Source organism: Somniosus microcephalus, chromosome 18 (assembly GCF_052327205.1).
Source record: "Somniosus microcephalus isolate GS21.2 chromosome 18, FLI_Smic_1.0, whole genome shotgun sequence".
Taxonomy (NCBI): domain Eukaryota; kingdom Metazoa; phylum Chordata; class Chondrichthyes; order Squaliformes; family Somniosidae; genus Somniosus; species Somniosus microcephalus.
In genome coordinates, this window is record NC_141004.1 from 55,845,990 (window position 1) to 55,868,469 (window position 22,480).

At 45.8% G+C, this 22,480-nt stretch overlaps 1 protein-coding gene and 1 pseudogene across 1 annotated transcript in view; one reads left to right on the forward strand and one right to left on the reverse strand.

Moving 5' to 3' along the window:
• Nucleotides 1-22,480, reverse strand: part of LOC147105286 (signal peptide, CUB and EGF-like domain-containing protein 3) — a 430,332-nt gene that overhangs the window by 230,486 nt on the left and 177,366 nt on the right. Inside the window, exon 4 of the mRNA XM_086011491.1 lies at nt 3,599-3,733. Within this exon, the coding sequence (XP_085867617.1) occupies nt 3,599-3,733 (135 nt within the window). The remainder of the gene's footprint in view (nt 1-3,598; nt 3,734-22,480) is intronic.
• LOC147105287 (histone H2B pseudogene) lies at nt 17,221-17,618 on the forward strand (annotated as a pseudogene).

The following is a 22,480-nucleotide window of genomic DNA, read 5'->3' on the forward strand; positions in this document are numbered from 1 at the left end:
GGCGAAGCAGGCCAATTTACCAGTAGGTGGCGATAATTTGCGCTGGGCGCTAATTTTCGCGCCCGGCCGATACTTACGCCCCAAACGAGGCGACACCGAATTTCTCCCCCCAGGAGTTTAGGACTACCTCAATTGGAAGTTCCTGCAAATTTGACATTGGATTAAGAAAATGTTGAGGGAATTTTTTTTTAATGCTGTCTCTTTAAAACAGAAAAGGATTCAGTGCATCGCCTTCCTACTGGTGAAACCCGCAGTTTATTCCATGATGGTACAATATGATGACTCACGTGTGACTTGAGACGGTTTTGATTAGGATCAGCTGGGTAGTCCACTGATACTGATATTTAATTCGGTTTGTATTACAGACGAGTGGATTAAAAACACCAAACAACTGGTAATATTTTCAACAAACATTCGTTTTTGTGAGAATTGTGACACAGAGGATAATTAAAATTAAAATACACTTCACAGGGGCAACCAGTGATGGGAGAAGGGTTAAGGGAAAGTGACTGAAGGCACAGACATAGAGCTGGGTTTTAAGGATGTGTTTGAAGGAGGGACGAGAGGTAGCAAGGCAGAAGGGTAGGGAGAGTATTCCAGGGTGTGAACCTGAGATGGCTGAAGGCTCTGAAAGCAAAGGTGAGCAGAAGGAAGGTTGGAGGAGGAATACAAGGGAGACCAGAGTCAGAAAAGCAGAGGGCACGCTGGTGTGCAGGTGTGGAGGAGATTTCAGACATATGGAGGGGTGCAGCTGTGGAGGGACTTGTGGATGAAGATAAGGATTTTGACTTCAATGTGTTGAGAGATGGGAAGCCAATGGAGGTGAGCGAAGGTATAGTGATGGGGGTGTGGGGCATAGCATGCAATAGGATGCGAGTTTATGAAGGGTGAAACCTGGGAGCCTGCTGAGGAGAATGTTCAAGTAATCAAGGTGATCTGGAGATGAAGGCGGCGTGGATAAAGGTTTCAGCAGCAGTGGGAGTGAGGCAGTGGCGTCGGTAGGCGATGTTTTGGAGATGGAAACGGGCAGTCTTGTTGATGGCTAAGATGTAAGGCTTGAAACTCAGCTCAGAATAAAACTGAACCCTAAACGTGTGCACCATCAGACTCAGTCTGAATAAACAGTCCGGGAGCAGGGGATGGAATCAGGGGCTAGGGCATGATAATGGCCTCAGTCTTCTCGATAAGGTGAAGAAAGTATGGGCTCTGCTGACAAATAAGTGCCGCGCTGAGGAAAAATGGGCACTAATCTTTTTGCCCCATTCTGCAGTTGAAAATTCTCTCCGGCTTTTCGGGTGTCTGCGCCAGACTGCACCTGAAGAGGGCGCAAAAATGTGAATCACACACAAATGGGTGTCAAAGGGCTCTGCACACCGAGTTCGTCTATTAGTGACAGGTGCAAATCAGGGGCAGACAGCCACATAAACACCTGGAACTACTGCTTCCGGAGCTGCCATTTAGGTGCCGTCAGCATCAATGTAACAGGCTGGTGTTGTCAAGAAACGGCTTTATATTTGGTATTTTGAATAAAAAATGGTTTTGCTGCTTCAAAAATTGTTGCTGAATGTTACTGGTCTCATACACTTAGAGACGGAGGCAGTGTTCAGTCCTGTGCCAACCACCTTTTTGCAATATGGCTTCTTTGGAGGCAGGTGATGGGAAACAACTGCAAGCCCCCTTGCCAGCTGCCAAGGACATTTGCCTGGCCCTTTCCTGATCCACCAACAATTGCTTCCCTACCTAAGAGTAAGAATCATTCTCTCCCTTGACCACACAAGTAGGCCGTGCCACCTTGAATAAAAAGAGAAGCCGCTCAGTCAAACCAGCACAATCCTCCGATTGCCACAGCATTCATCACAGCCACACGGCCTGTTCCTCCACCTAATACCCGTCACCACAGCGCTGCCCCTTTTACCAACTCCCTCCAAGGGAGACTGCATCGATGCCCAGCCTCATACTTGGAGTGTTGCTATCTCCGCTATAACACAGCAGCATGTACAAGTTGATAGGGCATGTTAAATTTAAGTAGACGATAAAAGAGTACATAAATGAAAACTTTTTGGCTTCAGGATGGTTACAATGAAACTCCAAACACTAATATTCATCAGCAGTTGGCAGTTGTAAAATTCACTGTTCCATATGACTTCAAAACCACCAGAATTGATTTTTGAGCAGTTCTGATGAAAGGTCATCGACCTGAAAGGTTAACTTTGTTTCTCTCTCCACTGGTCCTACCTGACCTGCTGACTGTTTTCCAGCATTTTCTGTTTTTATTTCAGATCTCCACTTTCCGCAGTGTTTTGCTTTTTTATGGTATAATTGATTTTCCTTCTGTGGGGCTTCCATCCTACCTGCCCCTTTAAGATGCCTGTTGCCTTTAAGGCCCAGGAAGTGCCCAGATTTCCTGTTCCCATCCTGCCTGTGCCAATGTTGTGACGGGATCACTTAAATTAGGCGCAACAGGATTTGGGTGCCTAGGTCATGGTCCCTGTGGAGTGCGCGCCACCTGAATTGCTCCTGGTCGGACAGCGCGTGCAGAGAAAACTTAGGGCATATGACTTCTTGTACCAGTGAATCAAGGATCTAGAATAAATATCAAACACAGTGATTTGATGTGAAGACAAAATAATTAATTGGCTTTCTAAAGGAAAAACAGGAAATGCTGGAAACACACAGCAGGTCCATCAGCATCTGAAAGAGAAGACAGGTTAATGTTTTGGGGGTGTACACTTTGGCAGAATGGGATCTTCCAGTTTCCAATTCAGCTGAAGGGTTTACACGTGAAGCATTAACCAGTGTGTCCTCTTCACAGATGCTGGTGGGTCTGTTGTGTGTTTCTAGCATTTTCATTTTTTATTTCATATTTTCATCGTCTTCAGTTTTTCCTTTTTATAAATATCCTTCCAAATTTACCAGAAGTGATCTTGAAAGAGAATCTGCTCTCGGAGTCTCATTTCCACGTGGCTGCCAGTAAGTGAAGCAAGGCTACTGTAAAGCACTAGAATATTACATAGAACTTACACCACAGAAACAGGCCATTCAGCCCAACTGGTCTATGCCGATGTTTATGCTCCACATGAGTCTCCTCGTGTTATGTTAGATTTATTGTAGGATAGAGAAGGAGAAATAGTTCCAATCAAATGTTTGGAGAGTTTTCAGGTGACTCGCTCAGCGATAATATGAGTTTATCACATTTAAAATAACAAAATAAATATTGTGTAAACTATGACATCTGGCACAGCATTCATTATTTATAGCTGAGGCTTTAATTGTGGAACCACTTAAAAAGACAGGATGATCAAGAGGGTCTCATCTATAAACCTTCAACATTAAATACAGTATAGGAAGAGGGGACAGTAATGTGTAACCCAGGCTTGCTGGTAACTGGACAACACTTTGGCCAATGGACCCAGTGCTGATGCCAACAGTCAATCCCTCAGTCAGATTCAAGGGCTAGCGGATTCTTTGGAAGAGATCAGTTCTGTGAAGAGGGAACTATGAGAAAAGAGGAGATAACAGTAGCGTAAAACTGAAGTGAAACCACTATGATTTATCTTCAACCAGCTGCCATTTATGTTAAAAGATGACGGAGTCTGACCTTCAGGCCGCAGGATGCAGGTGTGTTGGTTGTCACTGAGGAAGAATCCTTCCCGACATCGGCACTCGTAGCTCCCCATCATATTGACACAGATCTGCTGGCATCCACCATTGCTATCTCCACATTCATCCACATCTAGTGAAAAGAAATACAGAGATATCATTAGAAAAACACTAAAACATGATATTCCACTGGCCTCAACAAAAACCTTCCGTTTCTGATCACATTCCCATGAGCAGCACATTTTGGAAATGCGAATGGAAGCAACAGAAATAGTGCTTTACAAAAAAGCAAATCTACATCCTATAACATATTTGAAGACTAGACATTTTCAAAGACAAAGGGGCTTTCACCGTCTCCCCTGACTTTTGTCACCTTCTGTGGGGAAAAGTAACAGTATGATATTGGTTTGCAACAAAGTGTACAACATTAGTTGGAACATGAATGAAGTCGAACTCCAGTGCGTACCTGCTATTTCCCCACATGGAGTGTTCCAAATCTCAGCCTTTCCATTGGAAAAAGCAAGGAAGAGAGGCCAGGTGGTTACCAACAGGCTAGGAGGGCACAAAATGACAAAACTGAGGTCAATTCACCTCAAGCCACTAGTATACACCTTCAAGTTGTCAACTCAAGGTATGTACTGGCAGAAATCTTGGCACAGGTCGCCTGTCCTTCCTCGGGGTAAAAAAAAAGTCCTTTTGGTACAGAGAAATCTGAAGTTAGACATTAAAAATAAAGTTGTAAAATTGGGGGAAATCAATAACTGAGCAACATTCCTAGTGGGAATATATTTCATACTCCCAGGGGTAATAAAACCCACCTGAACCATTCAGGTCAAACATAAACCTTCAAGAAAAGCGACAAACTACAGTTTACTTCAGTACCAAATGGTACTAAATAAATCTGATCTTTGCCTTTATTTAAGTACCTTTTGCATCAATCCACTTCAATGTAAATGGACCTGTGTTTAGAAGATCAACACGTGGAGATTGGAACATGGAGGAATAAAATCGACAAGTCATACGATCACAGGGAGAGCACAAACAGAAATCTCTACCTCTAGATTACTATTCTGGACAAATTCTATGGGGAAAAAGGAATATTCTTTGTGAATTGGAACTTTGATTTAAATTGAAGAACTGTGGAATAGATATGGGGAACTATTAGAAGTGAAGGGAGCATTTTAAAGCCTGAATGTTGCAGCTCAGATTTCTAAGTTAGGAACAGTTTGCTCCTTTACTATGAATTAAATCTCAGGCCAGCTGTCAGCTACAATTCGTTGATTTTATTTTGTCCAGTCTATTCACTCCATTAACTGTACACCTACACAGTCTTTAAAGCAACCTAAAGGCATAATTAAATATTATTAAAAGTTCCAGTGATTTAATGTCTAGGTCTTGCCTGAATAATTGGTATCCAAACCCAAGTTACAGCATTTTTAACAAGAAACTAAAATTTGCCTGGGGTAAAAAGGAAAGAAAAAAGTGAACGATGGAAAACTGAAATAAAAACATAGGCCTAGAAATTCACTGGCCTTAGCGCCGCTTTTGAGGCGCTAGAGGGCCTAGCGCCGAAGTTATGGCCAGTTTAGAAATTGACAGGGGCCCTAAATCGGCGTTAGGCCGGTAGCGCTGCGCCGGCACCGATGACGTCATCGGTGTGCGCAGCGTCCCGGTTGCCATGGTAACCCGCCCGAACTCGGAAATTGAGTTGCGGCCGCCTCGCCCGTGGCAGCCGCAAGCAACGTTCTGGCAGAGGTGCCTTACAGAACTTTGCGCCGGCGCATTAAAGGCCCCGCGGCGGCCGGCCGCTTTCCCGCCGGCCGCCTGGCTGCAGCTCCCTCCCCGGACTTCCCCCCCCCCCCCCGGAACAGAAGCAAGCCCGGCACTTGTCCGAGGTGCCGGGCTCATTTTTAAAAAGATTATCGCGGGCCGCGGCCGGGTGCAGGCAGCTCCTCCTTAACAGAAGGAGGAGGCCTGCACTCCCCGAGCCTGCCGCACCGCAGCGGGCGCCGCAGCGCCGGAATAGCGCCGCAATGCGGCGCGTAGCGCCAGTTTTGAGGCGCTGAGACCCCTCAGTAGCGCCGGCAGCTGTTTGGGCGCGGCGCTACTGAATTTTTGGCGCGCGCAGGGGGACTTAGCGCCGGCACTAACTTCCGGCGCTAAAGCCCTCGCTGCGCCAAAACCGAATTTCTAGGCCATAAAATGGTAGAAATACATATCATCTAGAACAGAAAGACGGGATAATGTTTCTGGTGAACACCTTTGTCAGTCATTCTTGGTCACATGGGTCGGAATTTTCTGGAGGAAGGCGGGTTGGGGGCAGGGGGGCTCCGATGTGGTCGGGAAACCTGGGCGGCCGGTTTTCCCGCAGGCCCCGCCGACTTTAGCGGCAGAGCCTGATTTGCATGTGAAGCCTCGGATTGCCGCCGGCAGCCAGTGGGGGGAGGGGTCTCCGATCGCAGGGGGTGGGGTAGGCAGGGACCCTGGATCCAGGAGGTAGGTGTGAAGGCACGTACCTCCTGGATGCCTTGCTGTAACTGTCGGGTTTCACGAATTGTGTGAAATCCGTCCCCATGCAGTTAAATTCAAAATGGGGGTTGAAAATGATCTGCCCCTGGGAGCGGGTTGGTCGCCCGCCCACGTATGCATCACCCACCCCCTCCCCCCTCCCCCCTCCCCCACCTCCGTTAAAACCGGAAGTGGGCGGGATCAGGTTAAGAACCCCATTTTTAACAATTTAACTACACCCACGCTCCAAACCCACCCGTGTTTTAAGGTTAAAATTCCCCCCATGGTGTCTAACCAGCTGTGTGCTTGCAGCAACTATATTTTTAATACAGGAAACTTTCGATTTACCGGCACCTAAATAACCGTAAATCTCGGTTAACCGGCAAAATTCAGGAGTAGGTTCAGGTAAGTTTTATTACTTGCCTTCCTCAATCTGTTGCTGTGCAAGGGTGTGGCTGCAGCTGTTGCTAAGCTACAGAGACGCTTGGAACTTGTGGCCATTGTTCTGAAGAACAGGGTTTGTTGCTTTATACGGAGCTCTCAGCTCTGTATCTTTTACTATAGCGTTCGGTTATCCGGAATTTTTGATGAACCGGCACCACGTCGGTCCCGTCCGTGCTGGATAAAAAAAAGTTTCCTGTACCACCAATAGATAAACCGCGGTGTTGCTCATGGGTTATCAGAGGCTTTGGTGGTACAGTCCCACTGTTTATAACGGGCGCGATTGTGTTAACACAATTTGCCTGCTATACGCAATGGATGGTTTAAAAAAAAAGCAGGAAATCCCACTTAGCCACTTGCGGCTTCTAATTGGTAGTAGCTGCATCTAGAATTTCATCACTGAGGAAATCGCACTTTAACAAGGTGTGAACAGCTGGTTGAAACAGATTGAAGACCCGACTGCCTGAATTCAGCAGAGCCTTTTATATCAGTCGGTAAAGGGTAAGTACTCACTGAACTGCCCGAAATAAACAGCGCTTTTGTAACTGACTCCAATGGTAATGGAGTATGGTTAGCGCCATTTGTCCGTTATAGGTGGCTGCCCGTGATAAGCGTGGGTGGTGTAAGTAGCGGGGGGACTGTACAGGTTACAGTGGAGCTACATCATCATCCAGCGGCTGCTGGCTGCAGCTACAGTGCCATCAGGACCTGTTTGCAGAGGGAATTCCCATTGTAACTGACTGCAGCATCATTTTCAATGTTCAATGTTGACCAAAAATGGTGACAACAGGAAGTGAAGTATGCAGACAGGAAATTCACGCATTCACAAGGTTTCAGTATCCGTACGTAAATGGAATCCCCGTAAGCATAGTGGGAATCCCCCTTTGTGATTGGTTGGGCTGGCCCACCTGATGCCAGGGACGCTTGCGAACCGCATGCGTCCCTGGGATACGTGGGCTCTTACCCAGGAGCGCGAGCCTTCGAAGCTCCGGAGGCACCAGGTAGGTGCGTACTTTTCTTGCGGTTCGGAGGCAATCGCCCGCTTTCTCTCAGTTAGTGAAATCAACGGCAAAGATAAGAAACTGAGAACTACAGACGCTGGCACGGTGATGTGGGGAAGCAATAGTTCCTCCACACACTACAGTCAGCACAGACTCCATTCAATGCCCAAGGATTGCAGGCAATTTTAGACAAAAGATCTTTCTGTCCTTAATGGCATTTTAAAGTGTAGGCTCCCCCCAGTGTTGGCCTGCCTACAGACCCTTTGTGAGATGAAATGTCACTTTTGATGTGGTTGCCATTTAATTCTCTTACCTCTTGATCTTAACACTTTGATTAATCTTACGTTATCTGCCCTCAAGCACAGTTGTCTTTTTTCTTTCCATGACCGAGAGGTTCAAATAAAGTTTTTAAGTATGCCCGCCAGTGATACTTTTTTTTTAAAAAAAGGCTGTATCCTCGTCCATCACAGTCATTGCAAACTGAAGCCTTGGACCTTTTCTAACCTTGCTGGGCAAACTTCACATTCTTTGGGGATATTGAGCCTTGTGCTTGGCACGGCTGCCTCATTTATGCGAAAAGCTCTGACTACAGCACGGCCTGGCAGCGTATGGTTTAGAACCTCAGTCAGTAGATATAATGCACAATTATTTCATGATCCAGTGCATAAAGGAAGCCCCAAAAAGCAGCCCTCTGATCAAGTTGGTAATGAGTGACCTTGACAGCACAGAGTTAGGGGAAGTTGTGGTACTCCTGGCTGACATAATTCAATTTGAAATCAGCTAAGATTCAGCAATGCCAATCGTCAATAATCAGCTGTACAATTTCAAGGATGTGAGGAAGAGCTGATAGAGATTGGCTGGGGGGCGGGGACTGCTTATTCGTCGAGGACAAATAGAATACTTTCAGAAAAATTCAGAAGAGCTTTCAGAATAAATCTATACCTAGGACCAGCAAAAATATGCTACCCCAGCATGACATTAAATGGATAAAGATCCAAAATGAAATAAGAAAGAGGAATTAACTCTACAAAACCAGTGGCAAGAACAATGTAGGGGATCCACTGGGAAGAATGCAGGAATCTCGGAAGTATGTCAAGAGTGTCCGTGGGTCGAGGAATCTGGAAATGAGAGTCAGTATTATCCTGAACTCATTAGTAAAATGTCAACTGTGGTTCTCCTGCCTTGGAAAGGTGTTTGCTGATGCCTGCTTACTCCCGCCAATTAAAATATAAATGTTTTGACAGTGCCGATGGGAAGGATCCCCTCAGCACTTTTCCAACTAAGTTTGACAATACACTGGAGTTATAATGCATGCAACGTCAAACCCGATACAAGACTACCTGCTCCACAGCCAAATTGGGCAACACCTCTGGAGCTATACTGCAACTTCTAGATGAAGCAGAACCTGCTTTGCAGTGATAATAAAGTTGCAGTATAAACATTTGCAAAGATACTGAATGGTATGGAAAAGGTAGAACCAGAACACTAGTTCAGGGTAAGTCATAACTGGGACAAGGCTGCAAAAGGTTCAAACTGATTAAGAGTAATTGTAGACGGTTATTAGAATTCCCACAAAGAGTGATCTGTACATGGGACTGATTCCCAGACAGGTAAAGCTAGTCGGATGTTCTGATGAAGTAACTGTTGTTTTTTTTCTTGCTGGGTGAATGATCTGAGATAGCTGAGTGGCCTTCCGAATCTGCATTTATCTTGTGAATTTGGCACAAACTGGGAACTTTCGTGCTCTGTACAGCATGCAACCAGGTTAAGGTGGTTATCTTGAACAACTGGGTTGTGAAAGGAAGGCCCTTGATGGCTGCTTCAGAGCAGCAGCGCAAAGGCCAGCCAGAGGCTCCACCTTGTCAGAGAATGTTGAGTTTAGACTTGAGTTTTTACATCTGTTTTTAAAGAAATATAATTCATTTACAATGGATAGCCAGATAAACAAAGTACAGTCTGGTTACTTGTTCAACTGACTTCATCACAAACCTTCCTTTACATTCACCTTGCAGTTGAAACAGTGGATTCAGTGAATTTGTAGAACAAGTACAGGCTAGAATGACCCCATTTATTTCATAATATCAGGAAGTTAGGATATTCCGTTAAGAAAATGCTGTCTTCTTCTTAGGCAGTCCCGTGTACCGTGGCTTTAACACAGCAAGGCACAGAAAGACCCCTGCTGCCATGAATCACACTTTAGACAGAAAACAAAGAAACTGGATGAATGTCTGCTTCTAAGTGGATTGAAGATTGTAAAAAAAAAGGAGACACAAATGCTCGATGGAATGCAATGGCCCTAGTCCCATTGGGACCATGGAAATGTAATCTGTGGATTGCAACTGGTGAGGGTTGAATAAAATAATTTTAGAATAATATTGGAGAGTTTTTCTGGCTTTTCCTCTCTCACCTTGGGTTTCTCCTACCCCATCTTCACCTTCTTAGTTCCTGTGTTGTCTTTCCACTGCTGTTTGCTGCCGATGTGAGGGAGAGATATAGTGCTGCAACCCATCCTCTTAAATCTAGGTGAAACGGCTCTGTACAGCATCAGCTTGCCCTATCTCCCACACAGTATCTTGGAGTCTCTCTAATCTCTATAGTGAGGAGCAGCAGGAAGATTATGTAGAAGCAGCTGAGAGGGTAGACAAAGGAGTGGAGAAAAAAAAACCCATAGCCAGGAAGTTAAGAACAAATCAGGAAAGGCAGCAGAAAGTAGTAATAAACAGGACGTGTCACTGCAGATACATATTTCGATGTCATAAAGCAAACTTCCCTTTAATTTAGAGTGGAGGGATGTTGTCAAGATTTACTGATTGCTGTAAAGGTTGTCGTGAGGAAAAACTTTTGAGATCATCTCTAGCAGCGTTTACAAAGCCCATACCAAACAAGGATTAATTCAATTTACTCAAAGATGTGAAACCTCATGTAATTCTGACAAATAAATATAAATGACTATCAGTTAAGTGTACTTCCAGCTCACTTTTGCATTGCCTTCAGCACACGGAGGAAGGAAATGGCCTCCTGAGATATACAAGAAATTCAGAGGCTGTTTGCTCCACGAGCTAAAGGCCAAAGGGCAGCATTTAAACAAAAATGTAAGCCACTAGGGCCTTTCTGGGGCAAGCGGAAAATACTTCTCATTTTAAATATATATTATTCAGATGCCTTGTAAATACTTTGTTCATTACAAAACAGCACAGTAATCACGCACCATGAGACAATGGGGGAGAAATTGGGTGAGTAGCGCCACTTGTTAGCGCCTAAAGAGGTAGGCAGTGGCTGTAGCGCCACTGGCTGCGCCTCCCGCGATATTCAGGAGGGGCGCTAATGGTGGCGTTAGCCTGTTGCGCTGCGCAGCCACCGATGACGTCATCGGTGTGCGCAGCGCCCCATTCGTGCCCCGTTCGCGATATTTGGTAGCGAACGCCGCAGTTGCGCCGTTCGCTACCCGCGCCCGGTTCACGGGGCCTTACTGTGCCGGCAGCAGCGCAAGTTAAGGTGGAGGTGCGGCCGGCCGCTTTTTCGGCGGCCGCCTACCAGCACCTCCGTCCCCGGCCTCCTAACCGCCCCCCCGCGGCATTGCCGGCTGTTTCCCGAGAGCCCGGCACTTCTCCTTGGTGCCGGGCTCATTTGCCGGCACTCGCGAGCGGGGATCGCGCTGTTGCAGGCACCTCCCCCTTAACAGTGGGAGGAAGGCCTGCAGTACCGCAGCGTGCCGTGCCGCAGCATGTGGCGCTGCGGCACGTTGCGCTGCGATAATCAGTTTCAGCGCCCTAAGAGGGACGCGGAGCGCCTCGAGCCTCGCTCCGTGTCCCTCGAGGGGCGCTGAAACTGAATATCGGACGATCGGTGTCACTCCGATCGCTGCGCTAAATCCTGCGCTCAGGCGACTTTTGCGCCACTTTGGCGCCCCAACCCAATTTCTAGGCCAATATCTCTTGCTGTACACACGACTACCCTTCAAAAATGGACTATTCCTGATAAAGTTTTGTCATAAAGGGATTAGTAACAATTAGTAATTATTTTTTTTGCAAAAGCAGCAGGGAGACCATAACCCTCCAGTTGGGCCCTATCTAAAGGATCTGCCTGATGGCCTTTCTCTTGTTTCATTAACAGTGAGATGAAATGGGATTGAATGAAGTCAATTACTTTCAGTGGTGACAGAAAACACGATATTGGGTCGGCCCCTGTTGTACACCCGCCTGGCTCTCCTCTCCATTGAAGTCAATAGCAAGAGGAAGCTGAAGTATAATGGTGAACCTGTAAGCATTACTAGTTAATGTATGAACAGCTACAGAGACAAATATTTGTAAAAAATATTTTACCAATTAATAAACATATACGAAAAATCTCTATCTCACAACCATTCCTCGCTCTCTATTTTATCAATACTGTTGTGGTCCTTTCTCCTCTGAACTTTCCTCTCTTGTTCCGAAGTTTAAAACAATCTATTTTATCATGGCTCCTCCTCCTACAGCCTCACTGTGTTGATTGAATTGCTCCGTCACTCTTTTCCAGGATTTAAGTACTGTCCCTCAGTCTTTCCTTCCCCAGTCTAATCTTGGTGTTATCTCACCACTAATTCTTGATGCAAACTGACTTTTATCCTATGCTTTTTAACCTATCCAACATCATGTACTATGGGTCTTAGTGACACAAAGGCCACGATTTTTCGGTTCGAGGCAGCTTGGGTGCGGGATAGCTGCCTTCCGGGTTCCAGTCCCGCCCCAATGACATCAGATGCACAGACGTGATTTTGCATCATTTGGCCTTGTTAAGCCAACCAATTAAGAGATAGTCGGTGTCAGATGACGTCAGTTGATGACGCGTCATCTGCCAGTTTTCTTAAAGGGGCCACGCACAACTTTTTTTGACAGCTGATTTCTCAGTGTTTGACAGCATTGAGGTGCTGCAAACACTGACAATCACGGTACAAAGGTGAGCATTTGCACCCAGGCTCTACAGTGACTCCCTCCTTAGGCTAGAACAGACGGCAGCTGCAGGTGAAATTACAGAAGCGATCTGTCACTGGTGAGAGAGGTTCTCCCAATGAGGTGGAACTACACATACAATCCAAAACTTGTTACCTGCAGAAAAGTGTAAATGCATTCAAAATGATTTTCCCAACATTATCTTATCTCTGAAACTCACCAGTGCACCACTGGATCCTTCACACCACTTCTGCAGCTGTCATCAATGCAGAAACATTACAGTAGACCCACAGCACGCCACACTTACCTGGTGTGCTGTTCGGACGTCGGGAAGCCCGCAGTAGAACTATCAAAATTGCAAAAAGCCTCTTAACTACCTGTTAACAACCTGATTAGAGGCGGGTTGACAGCGGGTTTCTGACCCGCTGTCAATCTTTGCGATTTTGCCAGATGTCCCACCTCCAAACCCGCCCCCTGAGCGCCGGCAAAGTTCCGGCCAAACTTTCCATGGCAACCAATATGGCAGAGGCAGAGCTAAGATGTTATCTTATTCATGAGTATTGCTGAACCCCCCCCCTCCCCTACTGAAAAGACATAAGTATGGAATGGCTCCTCCAATGGCTAAGTGGGTAAATGCAAACCCTCCCTCTCTAGGGTGCACTAAGCCAGATAGAGCGGGAAAGTCCCAGGTTTAATCTTTTGTGTCCACTGAGTTAGCTGATTTCATCTGGGACAGCAGCGGGGACACTACCGTTGGCCTAAGTGCCCCTGAACTAGGGTGTGAAAAAATATAGCCAGGTCTCCCACTCCTGATCTCCAGTCTTGCTTGAGATCTGTGAATAGATACGCATGTCCTCTAATTCATAGTCCAACCAGCTCATACCTACATTGACCATTCTTCACAGGATTTCAAAAACATGGCTAATGTCTCCTCAGTCATCGATCCTGCAATAAAAAGTTCTGTGAGTTTCTCCTTGGAATGTAGAGCCCCAAAGTCAGAAATGTTCCAGTCATCCTTCACTGGACACTTTCCACTGCACTAATCTCCTTAATGTTCCAAATGTAACTTCATGGTGAGCTATTTAAGGTTACAATAGCTTGTTTTAGCACAATCAAGCGTCCTTGAAATGTCTCCCAGTACATAATTAGCCTTGATGATGCCAGCTAGCTTCACCATTAACTGAATACATTCAGTAAGTAATCACTTCTGAATCCACATCGTCCCTTTAAACAATTCTTTCCAATGCTGTCTCTCTGTGGATGACTCATACACAGCAAACTCTCACTCATACTAGTAATTATGGGGCTAGCACTTCAAGATACCTTTTATATACAAACCAATCTATAGTTTAGTGAAGACTATTACAAGTTAATTCATGTATGGTTTTAGAGTAAAACATTATTACTAGAGATTTTGAGAAAATTATGATAAACATAAATCACTTCATTGTCATCAATCCCTCACCATGTGCCTCAGTCACGCCTGGTGAGTCACTTCCCTGTACAGTATCCTTCATTTAGCATTTAGAACAACTCTAAAATCCTGCACATGCATATTAATTTAAGTTTTATTTTACTGTAGCTTTCTGAAGAGTGAATGGGCCCTCCCCTTGATGGTCACTCAATTTGGTATTCTTAGAAAAGCTGTAATCCACTAACAAGTGATTGTGGAGGAGGTCACAAAGGGGCGGAGGAGGTCACAAAGGGGCGGAGGAGGTCACAAAGGGGCGCATGAAATGTAGTAAAACAACTGAGCACGAAGAGAACTCTGTTAAACCATTTTGGACTCAAGATGTGCCCACAACTTAAACACTAAATGCACCCGGATAGTGCACCGGGTCATTCTTTAGAAACTGCAAAGCACAACCACAACATTCACCTGAAAGCTGCCGCTAGATTTGGGAAAGTCACTCAGTTTTGCTCAACGATACCAACCACAGTAGATTTTACAAACTGAAGGCAGCAATAAAGAAATTAAACAAGTTGAAAAATAAACATTACCTGAAACCTGCAATTATTTAATAATTTTTAAAGTTATTCTTCCAAAAAGCAGCATTCACTGTTACAAAATATAGCATCACAATACATGTCTAATTCACTTTTTCTTTTGGCTGCATAAAAGCCACACAAGCTTATTCCAGCAGTCCTTTGAGGGTTAACGTAGCACAGGGAGACAGATTTATGACCAGTTTTGTTTGGTTAACAATAAAGGAGTCGACCTGCTGGAGAAGTGATCAGCTTGTAGTATTGCTGTTGTTCTGGATATATACAATTTCCAGAAGGCCCAGGTTCAAACTGAAGTAGGAAGAGACTGATGACAGTGAGCTCTTTGTCAACTACGCAAACATGAATCTTGGTTAAAATCTGGTGGGGTTTTTAAATGTTACTGAGGTGAGGCATGTTGAGACATATGGACTGACCTGTGGCAGAAATGCTCCTTTAAAATGTTTTGGTAAGTTACTTCTCATCAAGGTAACGGATTTCAGTGCTAGGGAAGGAAATCCTTTTCCAACTTTGATACTCAAGGGTAGAGCTTCCAATCGGCCAAGTTCACGTGCGACCATTTAATGCGTTTGTACTACATTCCTGTTACCCTCATTTGAAGCTGGACAAAGAAACCATTGTCATTTACAGGACTTCTTCAGACTGCACCAAAAAAACTAAAATTCAAATCACTAGTGATGTTAGTTCCTAATTCCACCACCCCCCATCTCCTGCCACCCCCTGCACCACCCACCCCCACCCCTCTCGCCCGACTCCTTATGCTCATGCACACACAGGGGGACGTGTTTGCGTGGTCAGGAATGAAGGTTATAGAGATAACTATAGACAGATATAGTTAAATGCTCCGGGAATACAATCGTTCCTGTGCTGCAGGAACCATGGAAATGTCACCAGCCAGGCTTGAAGAATGAAGATGAAATTGTAAATTGAAAAAATGAGATTTTGCTCAACTATCTCTGAGAATCAAGGAGAAATTCTGCAAAACTTTTCTTCAGGAGGTCAAATAAGTGAGGTAGTATCCATTGTGGGACAGGATCGCTGGAAAGAATAGGCTTGATAGGCTGAAGGGCCCTTTTTTGTTCTATCGTTAACATTTCACCAATGTAGAATTAGCTTTTCTTATCTGAAAGCTCAACTCATAGGAACAGAGTAGGCCATTCAGCCGCTTGAGCCTGTTGCGCCATTCAATTAGCTCATAGCTGATCTGTACCATAACCCCATTTACATGCCGTTGCTCCATATCCCTTAAACTCAAAGCATATTTTGAATTTATGTGAGGGTAGGGTTGCACGTGCATGCTGACATTCATTTCCAGCCTCAAGCTTTTGGCTGTTGACACTGGAGAGTGAATACACACTCATCTGAAATCAATTTGCTTTCTATTTACACAGTAAGGACAGAGGCAACAGATCAAGTTCCATCTCCAAGCATTCTCACAGCGATATTAAATCAGGGAAACAAACCAAAAGGGCCGCTAAGTCCAAGCGCAACGCACACGGAGAGAAAGCCAAGGTAAATTGGAACAAAATGGAATCCTGATTCATTCATCTGGACATGTGACTTCACTGGGAAAACCACAGCCCCAAGTAGGCTCCTTCAAAAGATACAGAAATAGTATTTAATAACACATAGTCAGACAGGCTTTTATACTGTATTTGGCAAAGAATAGGGGGAAAGCAACACACCTCAAAAGAAACACTATTTAGTAGAAACCAAAATTCCTGAAAAATAAATGTTTTGTTACATTTGAAGTCTAAATATGTCATTCTTGGCTTCCAAAAGAATTTTATTATTCTGAGTTTATTGAAGTCACTGGTTGGAAAATTCCAAAAAAGCTCAGCCTTGTTTCACACCATGTATGTATTAGTATAAATTCACTCATACCTCCCCGCCAACCCCCATCAATATTAATTAAACTCTGATCTCACTCCCCCGAAGACTCACTGTGGAACTGAGCCTTGCAGCACAGGAAAGTCCCGGGTTCAGTTGTTGAGTTATCTGATCTGAACCGAGGCAGCAGCTGGGGAGGTTACGACTATCCTACTGAAATCCCCGACTACATCTATCCATAAAGCTCCATTTGGCTTGGGGCTTCGGTTGGGCTCTGTTCCGAAGCTTGCATTCATTTGTTAATGGGGGTGTTGTCCCTTGACAAATTGTGTGTTTGATGTATCATAGGATTTGAAATTTTCACCCTCTCTGAAGTGCATGGCAAGAATCCAGGTCACATGACAACCAGCCAAAAAATGTACAAACAGTTGCGAGGTGCGAACAGCGAAAGCAAACATCAAAACTAAAAAGAAGTTCTTCCTTTCCAGTGTTTTATACAGGGCTCTGCTCCTGTTGAATCCAGTTTGTGTGCGAGAGAGCTGTATCATGGAAGTTCGAGGTTTCACGCCTCTCTGCGCGCACCGTGTCATCCACTGTCACATGACAACCCAGCAGAAAATTCGCAAACGACAATCGTGAAACACAGGTTGGCAAAATGCAAAATATAAAGATTTCATTTTTTTCACCATTGTATAGCAGTTAAATTGTTACATAAAAATTGTGAGCTAAAGGTGTTGTTCCTGGATTAGGTTGTTTTTATGTGTTGTGGATGGAGACTGATGTTTCCAGGGCCAGAGGGGCATGTTTATGAGGTGGTTTGATGCTGAGCTCAGACACTCCAGTCTCAGCCAGTCGCCCAGTCACAGCAGGACCAAAAAAAAATTTGTTGCCGGATACTGAACGAGATGATGGCTGAGGATAAGAAATCAGCTGCCAAGAAGCGCGCCAAGAAAATCGTGAAGAAAGCGATGCCGAAGAGCGGCAAGAAGCGCCGAAAGTCGAGGAAGGAGAGTTACTCCATCTACATCTACAAAGTGATGAAGCAGGTTCACCCCGACACCGGCATCTCTTCCAAGGCCATGAGCATCATGAGCTCGTTTGTGAACGATACTTTCGAGCGCATCGCGGGTGAGGCTTCCCGCCTGGCCCGTTACAACAAGCGGCACACCATCAGCTCCCTGGAGATCCAGACCACCGTGCGCCTGCTGCCACCCGGGGAGCTGGCCAAGCACGCCGTGTCGGAAGGGACAAAGGCGGTGACCAAATACACCAGCTCCAAGTAAAACTCCATGCTGTCCTGAAAGAACACACCAGGACCATTGTTCAGTAATGCTGGTCATTAGACACTCAAAGGTAGGAAAGAATACTCTCTGGTGTAGCACTAACCCAGCTCAGAAATGTAAAGTCTGTGGGTATATGGTGAATTAATACACAGACTACAAGAGTAACTTTAACAGGACTTTACTATTCGAAGGTCAGGGCGAATCTGCCCAATAAATCCTTACACAGCACTTATATACCGGTGTGGTCACCACCGGTATTACCGTATACAGTAGCCAAGATAAAGTAGTGCAACCCTTAAAATAGTTCTCTTAAAGGTGGAACGTTACATACACTACAATCCTCCCTTTTTAGGTTAACAATATATACATATTCCCATTAATATAACATCTTAACATATATACAACTTTATGTGAAACAGTTCACAGATTCAGTCTCTCTGGAGGCTTCCGGACTCTGTCCGGATAACGCCTCGGTGGTGTAGTCGTTTTCGGTGGTGTAGCAGGTTCTTCTGGCAAGGTCGATTCGGCTTGAAGGACCGTTTCAGGTTCATCGGATTCCAGTATTACCGGATCGGAGGTAGATGCTCTGGGTATCTCTGCTTCAACATTAGACGTATAGAGTTGTGGAGTAGGTTGGGCCTTTGTGGATGATTCTATGATCTGGTCAACATGGCACCTTATTATGCTTTCACCAATGTCCACGGTATACATCAACGGTCCTAGCCTTTTTCCAATAGTTCCCGGCTGCCATTTCTCGGTACGGTAGTCCCGGGCCAAAACTTGTTGACCTATCTGAAAGGATCTAGTTGGCCTTTCATTCATGCCTTGAAATTGCCGGTTCTCTACGTCCCTTCTGACGTTTGGCTTAATCAAATCCAGCCGGCATCTTATTCTTCTATTGAAACACATCATGGCGGGAGTTTGGTTTGTGACCGCATGTGTTGCATTCCTGTACGCCAACAAGAAGTTATCTACCTTATGTTGTAGATTTATGTCTTCATTACCCATGGCCTTTATGGCCTTCTTGAAGGTCTGGACAAACCTTTCAGCTAATCCATTGGTGGCGGGATGGTATGGGGCGGACGTATAGTGCTTAACCCCATTGCTTTTTAAGAACTTCCTGAATTCTTCGGACACAAATTGCGGTCCATTATCAGAACAGATCTGTTCCGGCAGCCCATTCCTGGCAAATATGGTCCTTAATACTGTGATGGTTTTTTCCGTGGTGGTGGAGGACATTTTTATTACCTCCGGCCACTTGGAGTGTGCATCCACCGCGATTAAAAACATTGAGTCCATAAATGGACCAGCAAAGTCGATATGTACCCTTTGCCATGGAGATGAGGGCCACTCCCATGGATGCAGAGGAGCTTGTGGTGGCGCGTTTTGGACCTTCTGGCATCCTAGACAGCTCTTGGTTATTTCTTCGATGTCTCCATCAATACCTGGCCACCACACAAGCGCTCTGGCTAGGTTCTTCATTTTCACTCCACCCAGATGCCCCTCGTGAAGCTCCTTTAGTACTTTCTGCTGGAGCTTGGGTGGAATCACCACTCTAGATCCACACATCAAGGTTCCTCGGCACACTGACAGCTGTTCTCTTCTGTGTGAAAATGCTGGCAGCATTGGTTCGCCATGTACTGGCCATCCCTCCACCGTTAAATCGTAGACTCGTGAGAGAGTCGGGTCATTTCTTGTTTCCTTTTCGATCATGGAATTTGTTACTGGTAGACATTCCATTATGGTTGAGTGGAACATCTCCACTGGGTCCACTGTAGTCGCCTCTTCTTCCACTGGCAACGGTAGGCGCGATAACCCATCAGCATTTCCATGCTGTTTGGACCTTTTGTATTCGATGTCATATTGGTGTGCCCCTAGTAGAACGGACCACCTCTGTAGCCTTTGTGCTGTCATAGTGGAAACGGCCTTGTTAGGGTTGAATATGGACACCAACGGCTGGTGGTCTGTCAGCAATGTAAACTTCTTGCCCTGCAGGTAATGATTGAATTTCTTTACTCCCCACACAAGGCTGAGAGCCTCCCTATCTATCTGAGCGTAATTTCGCTCAGCGGAGGTCAATGATCGGGACGCAAATGCGACTGGCCTTTCCGAGCCATTTGGTAACTTGTGTGAGAGTACAGCTCCAATACCATAAGGGGAAGCATCACAAGCTAGACGAAGAGGTAGCGTTGGGTTGAAGTGAGCCAACACTTCCTCAGAGGTAATCAACGCCTTGCTTCTGCGAAAGGCCTTCTTACAGTCCTCGCTCCACTTCCATGGTACTTCTTTCCGCAACAGAGCATTCAGCGGATGCAGCACCGTGGATAGATTTGGCAGAAACATATGGTAATAATTAATCAACCCCAGAAACGACCTCAACTGTGATACATTTTCCGGAGCGGGGGCCTTCACGACCGCTTCGATCTTGTCAGGTGACTTGTGCAGCCCCTCTTGGTCAATGACATGACCGCAGTACGAGATCCGTTTCTGGAAGAACTCACATTTCTGGCGATTAACTCGAAGGCCATATTCCTTCAACCTGGTGAGCACCAGTTTCAAATTTGTGAGGTGTTCCTCCTCGTCTTCTCCCGTAATCAGGATATCGTCCAAGTAACACTGAGTGCTTGGAATACCCTGTAAGACCTGCTCCATGGCCCTCTGCCAAATTGCTGGAGCCGAAGCTACTCCAAAAACCAGTCTATTATATCGATACAAGCCTCTGTGCGTGTTGATTGTGAGATACTGGCGTGACTCTTCCTCGACCTCCATCTGTAAATATGCTTGTGCCAGGTCTATCTTGGTGAAGTGTTTCCCGCCAGACAATGAAGCAAAGATATCCTCAATCCGCGGAAGCGGGTATTGTACCGTGTGAAGCACCGGATTAACTGTGATCTTGAAGTCTCCGCAGATGCGGATCTTCCCCGGTCCCCCTGACTTGTTACTTGATGAAGACTTCATGACGGGAACAATGGGCGTGGCCCACTCACTCCAGTCCACCTTCGACAGTACCCCTGCACGTTCAAGCTCTTCCAGTTCTGCCTCCACAGCAGGTCGTATCGCGTAAGGTACCGATCTGGCTTTGAAAAATTTTGGGCTTGCATGTTCTGCAATCTTGATTTTTGCCTTAATTCCTCTCAGTGTTCCCAGTCCCTGCTGGAATACCTCTTTAGCCTCGTCCAATATTCTGGACAACCGTTCAGGTTTGACATCTTTCTTTCCGAAATCTACCGTCATTGTGTTTAGTGAGTGCCAGTCTATCTTTATTTTCCTGATCCACTCCCGTCCCAGAAGTGGTGGACCTCCCTTGGGTAGTACATATAAGTCCATTCCTTGGTGATCTTTGCCCTTGTGTCTCACCTTGACTATTATCTTTCCGATGGGGTATACTTTATGCCCCGTGTATGTCTGCAATACTATCTCCGTATCCCGTAGGGGAATATGTTTGAATAACCTTTTGTAATCTTGTTTATTCATGACCGTCAACGCCGATCCGGTGTCCACTTCCATCTTCACTTGGACTTTTGCAATCTGCAGTGTGACCCAGATAGTTTGTCGGTCAGCTTCTTTACTCACATTGTGAATCCTCAGACTACCCAGTTCCTTGCTGTTGGGGTCTGAATCCGAATTCAGTTCATCTGGACTCTTCACAGTCACCTTATGTACCTTTCTGTACTTCTTCTGCGGTGACTTATTGTTGCTGGTCTTCTTTCCTGACCGGCATACTTTAGCTATGTGACCAAGTTTGCCACATTTTCTACATTCCTGGTTTTTAAACCAGCATTGGTTCTGGTCGTGTGCTGTCTTCCCACAACGGTAACATTTCATTGTACCCGAAGTCATTTGATCCACACTGAGTACCGCTGTCTTCAGCTGCATTTCCGCCGTGCCTCTCGCTGCGGCTTCGTGCGATGCTGCAATAAGGACAGCCTTATCAAGTGTAAGATCGTTCTCTTCGAGCAGTCGCTTTTGTGTTCCTTCCTTCGACATCCCGCACACGAACTTGTCTCTCAGTGCCTCTGTCAGATTTACCCCAAACTGACAGTATTTTGCTAGCCTACGCAGTTCAACCAGGTACTCCGCGTTGCTTTCCTCCTTTAGTTGCGTTCTCCCGTAAAATGTAGCTCGTTCCGCTAACATCAGCGGTGTGGGGTTCACATGATCCTTCAGGACAGCAACAATATTAGCGAAAGACTGATCCGCCGGTTTAGCTGGTGATAGAAGATGCTTCAATAACCCGTATGTCTTCGCACCCATTGAGTTTAGTAAGGTTAGAGCTTTATCATAATTTGCTATCTTATTGACCTTACAATATATCTCGATGCGTTCTACATACGTGGTCCAATCTTCCACATCAGAATCGAATTCGTTGATGTTGCCACGCTTAGGCATCTTCACAATCTTCCTGAGAAACAACAACGAAATTTTTCTTTAACTTTTTTTCTTTTTTCTTTTTTTTCCAAAAATGGCGGTTTCCCGCGCTTGTCTTCTTCCCCGCCCACTTTCAAAATGGCAGTTTCCCGCTCCTGTCTTCTTCTCCGCCTACTGGCGGGAGGGGTAAGCTTTTCCCTCGGGCGACGACCGCTGGCTTTCGGGGTTCGCAGCCTGCGCGCCGGCTTCAGTGTGTTCTTTGTTCCCTTTTCTCGGCAGGGCAACCGGCGCTGGGGACAACCCGTTGACGGTGAACAGTTCCAGCCGCTGGCTGAATCTCCTCGGTCTCCCTCGCTCGGCTCTGTCTCTCCCGCTCGCTCGGGCTCTGTCTCTCCCTCAGCGGCTTCCAATCGCGCCTCCCAGCCCTCTCGCAGTCCGGTCCTTTCCTCCCCCGGCTGCGGCTGAGTTCTCCGCGGTTTCTTATTTTTATTTCTTCCCGCGCCTTACGATCCCGGTC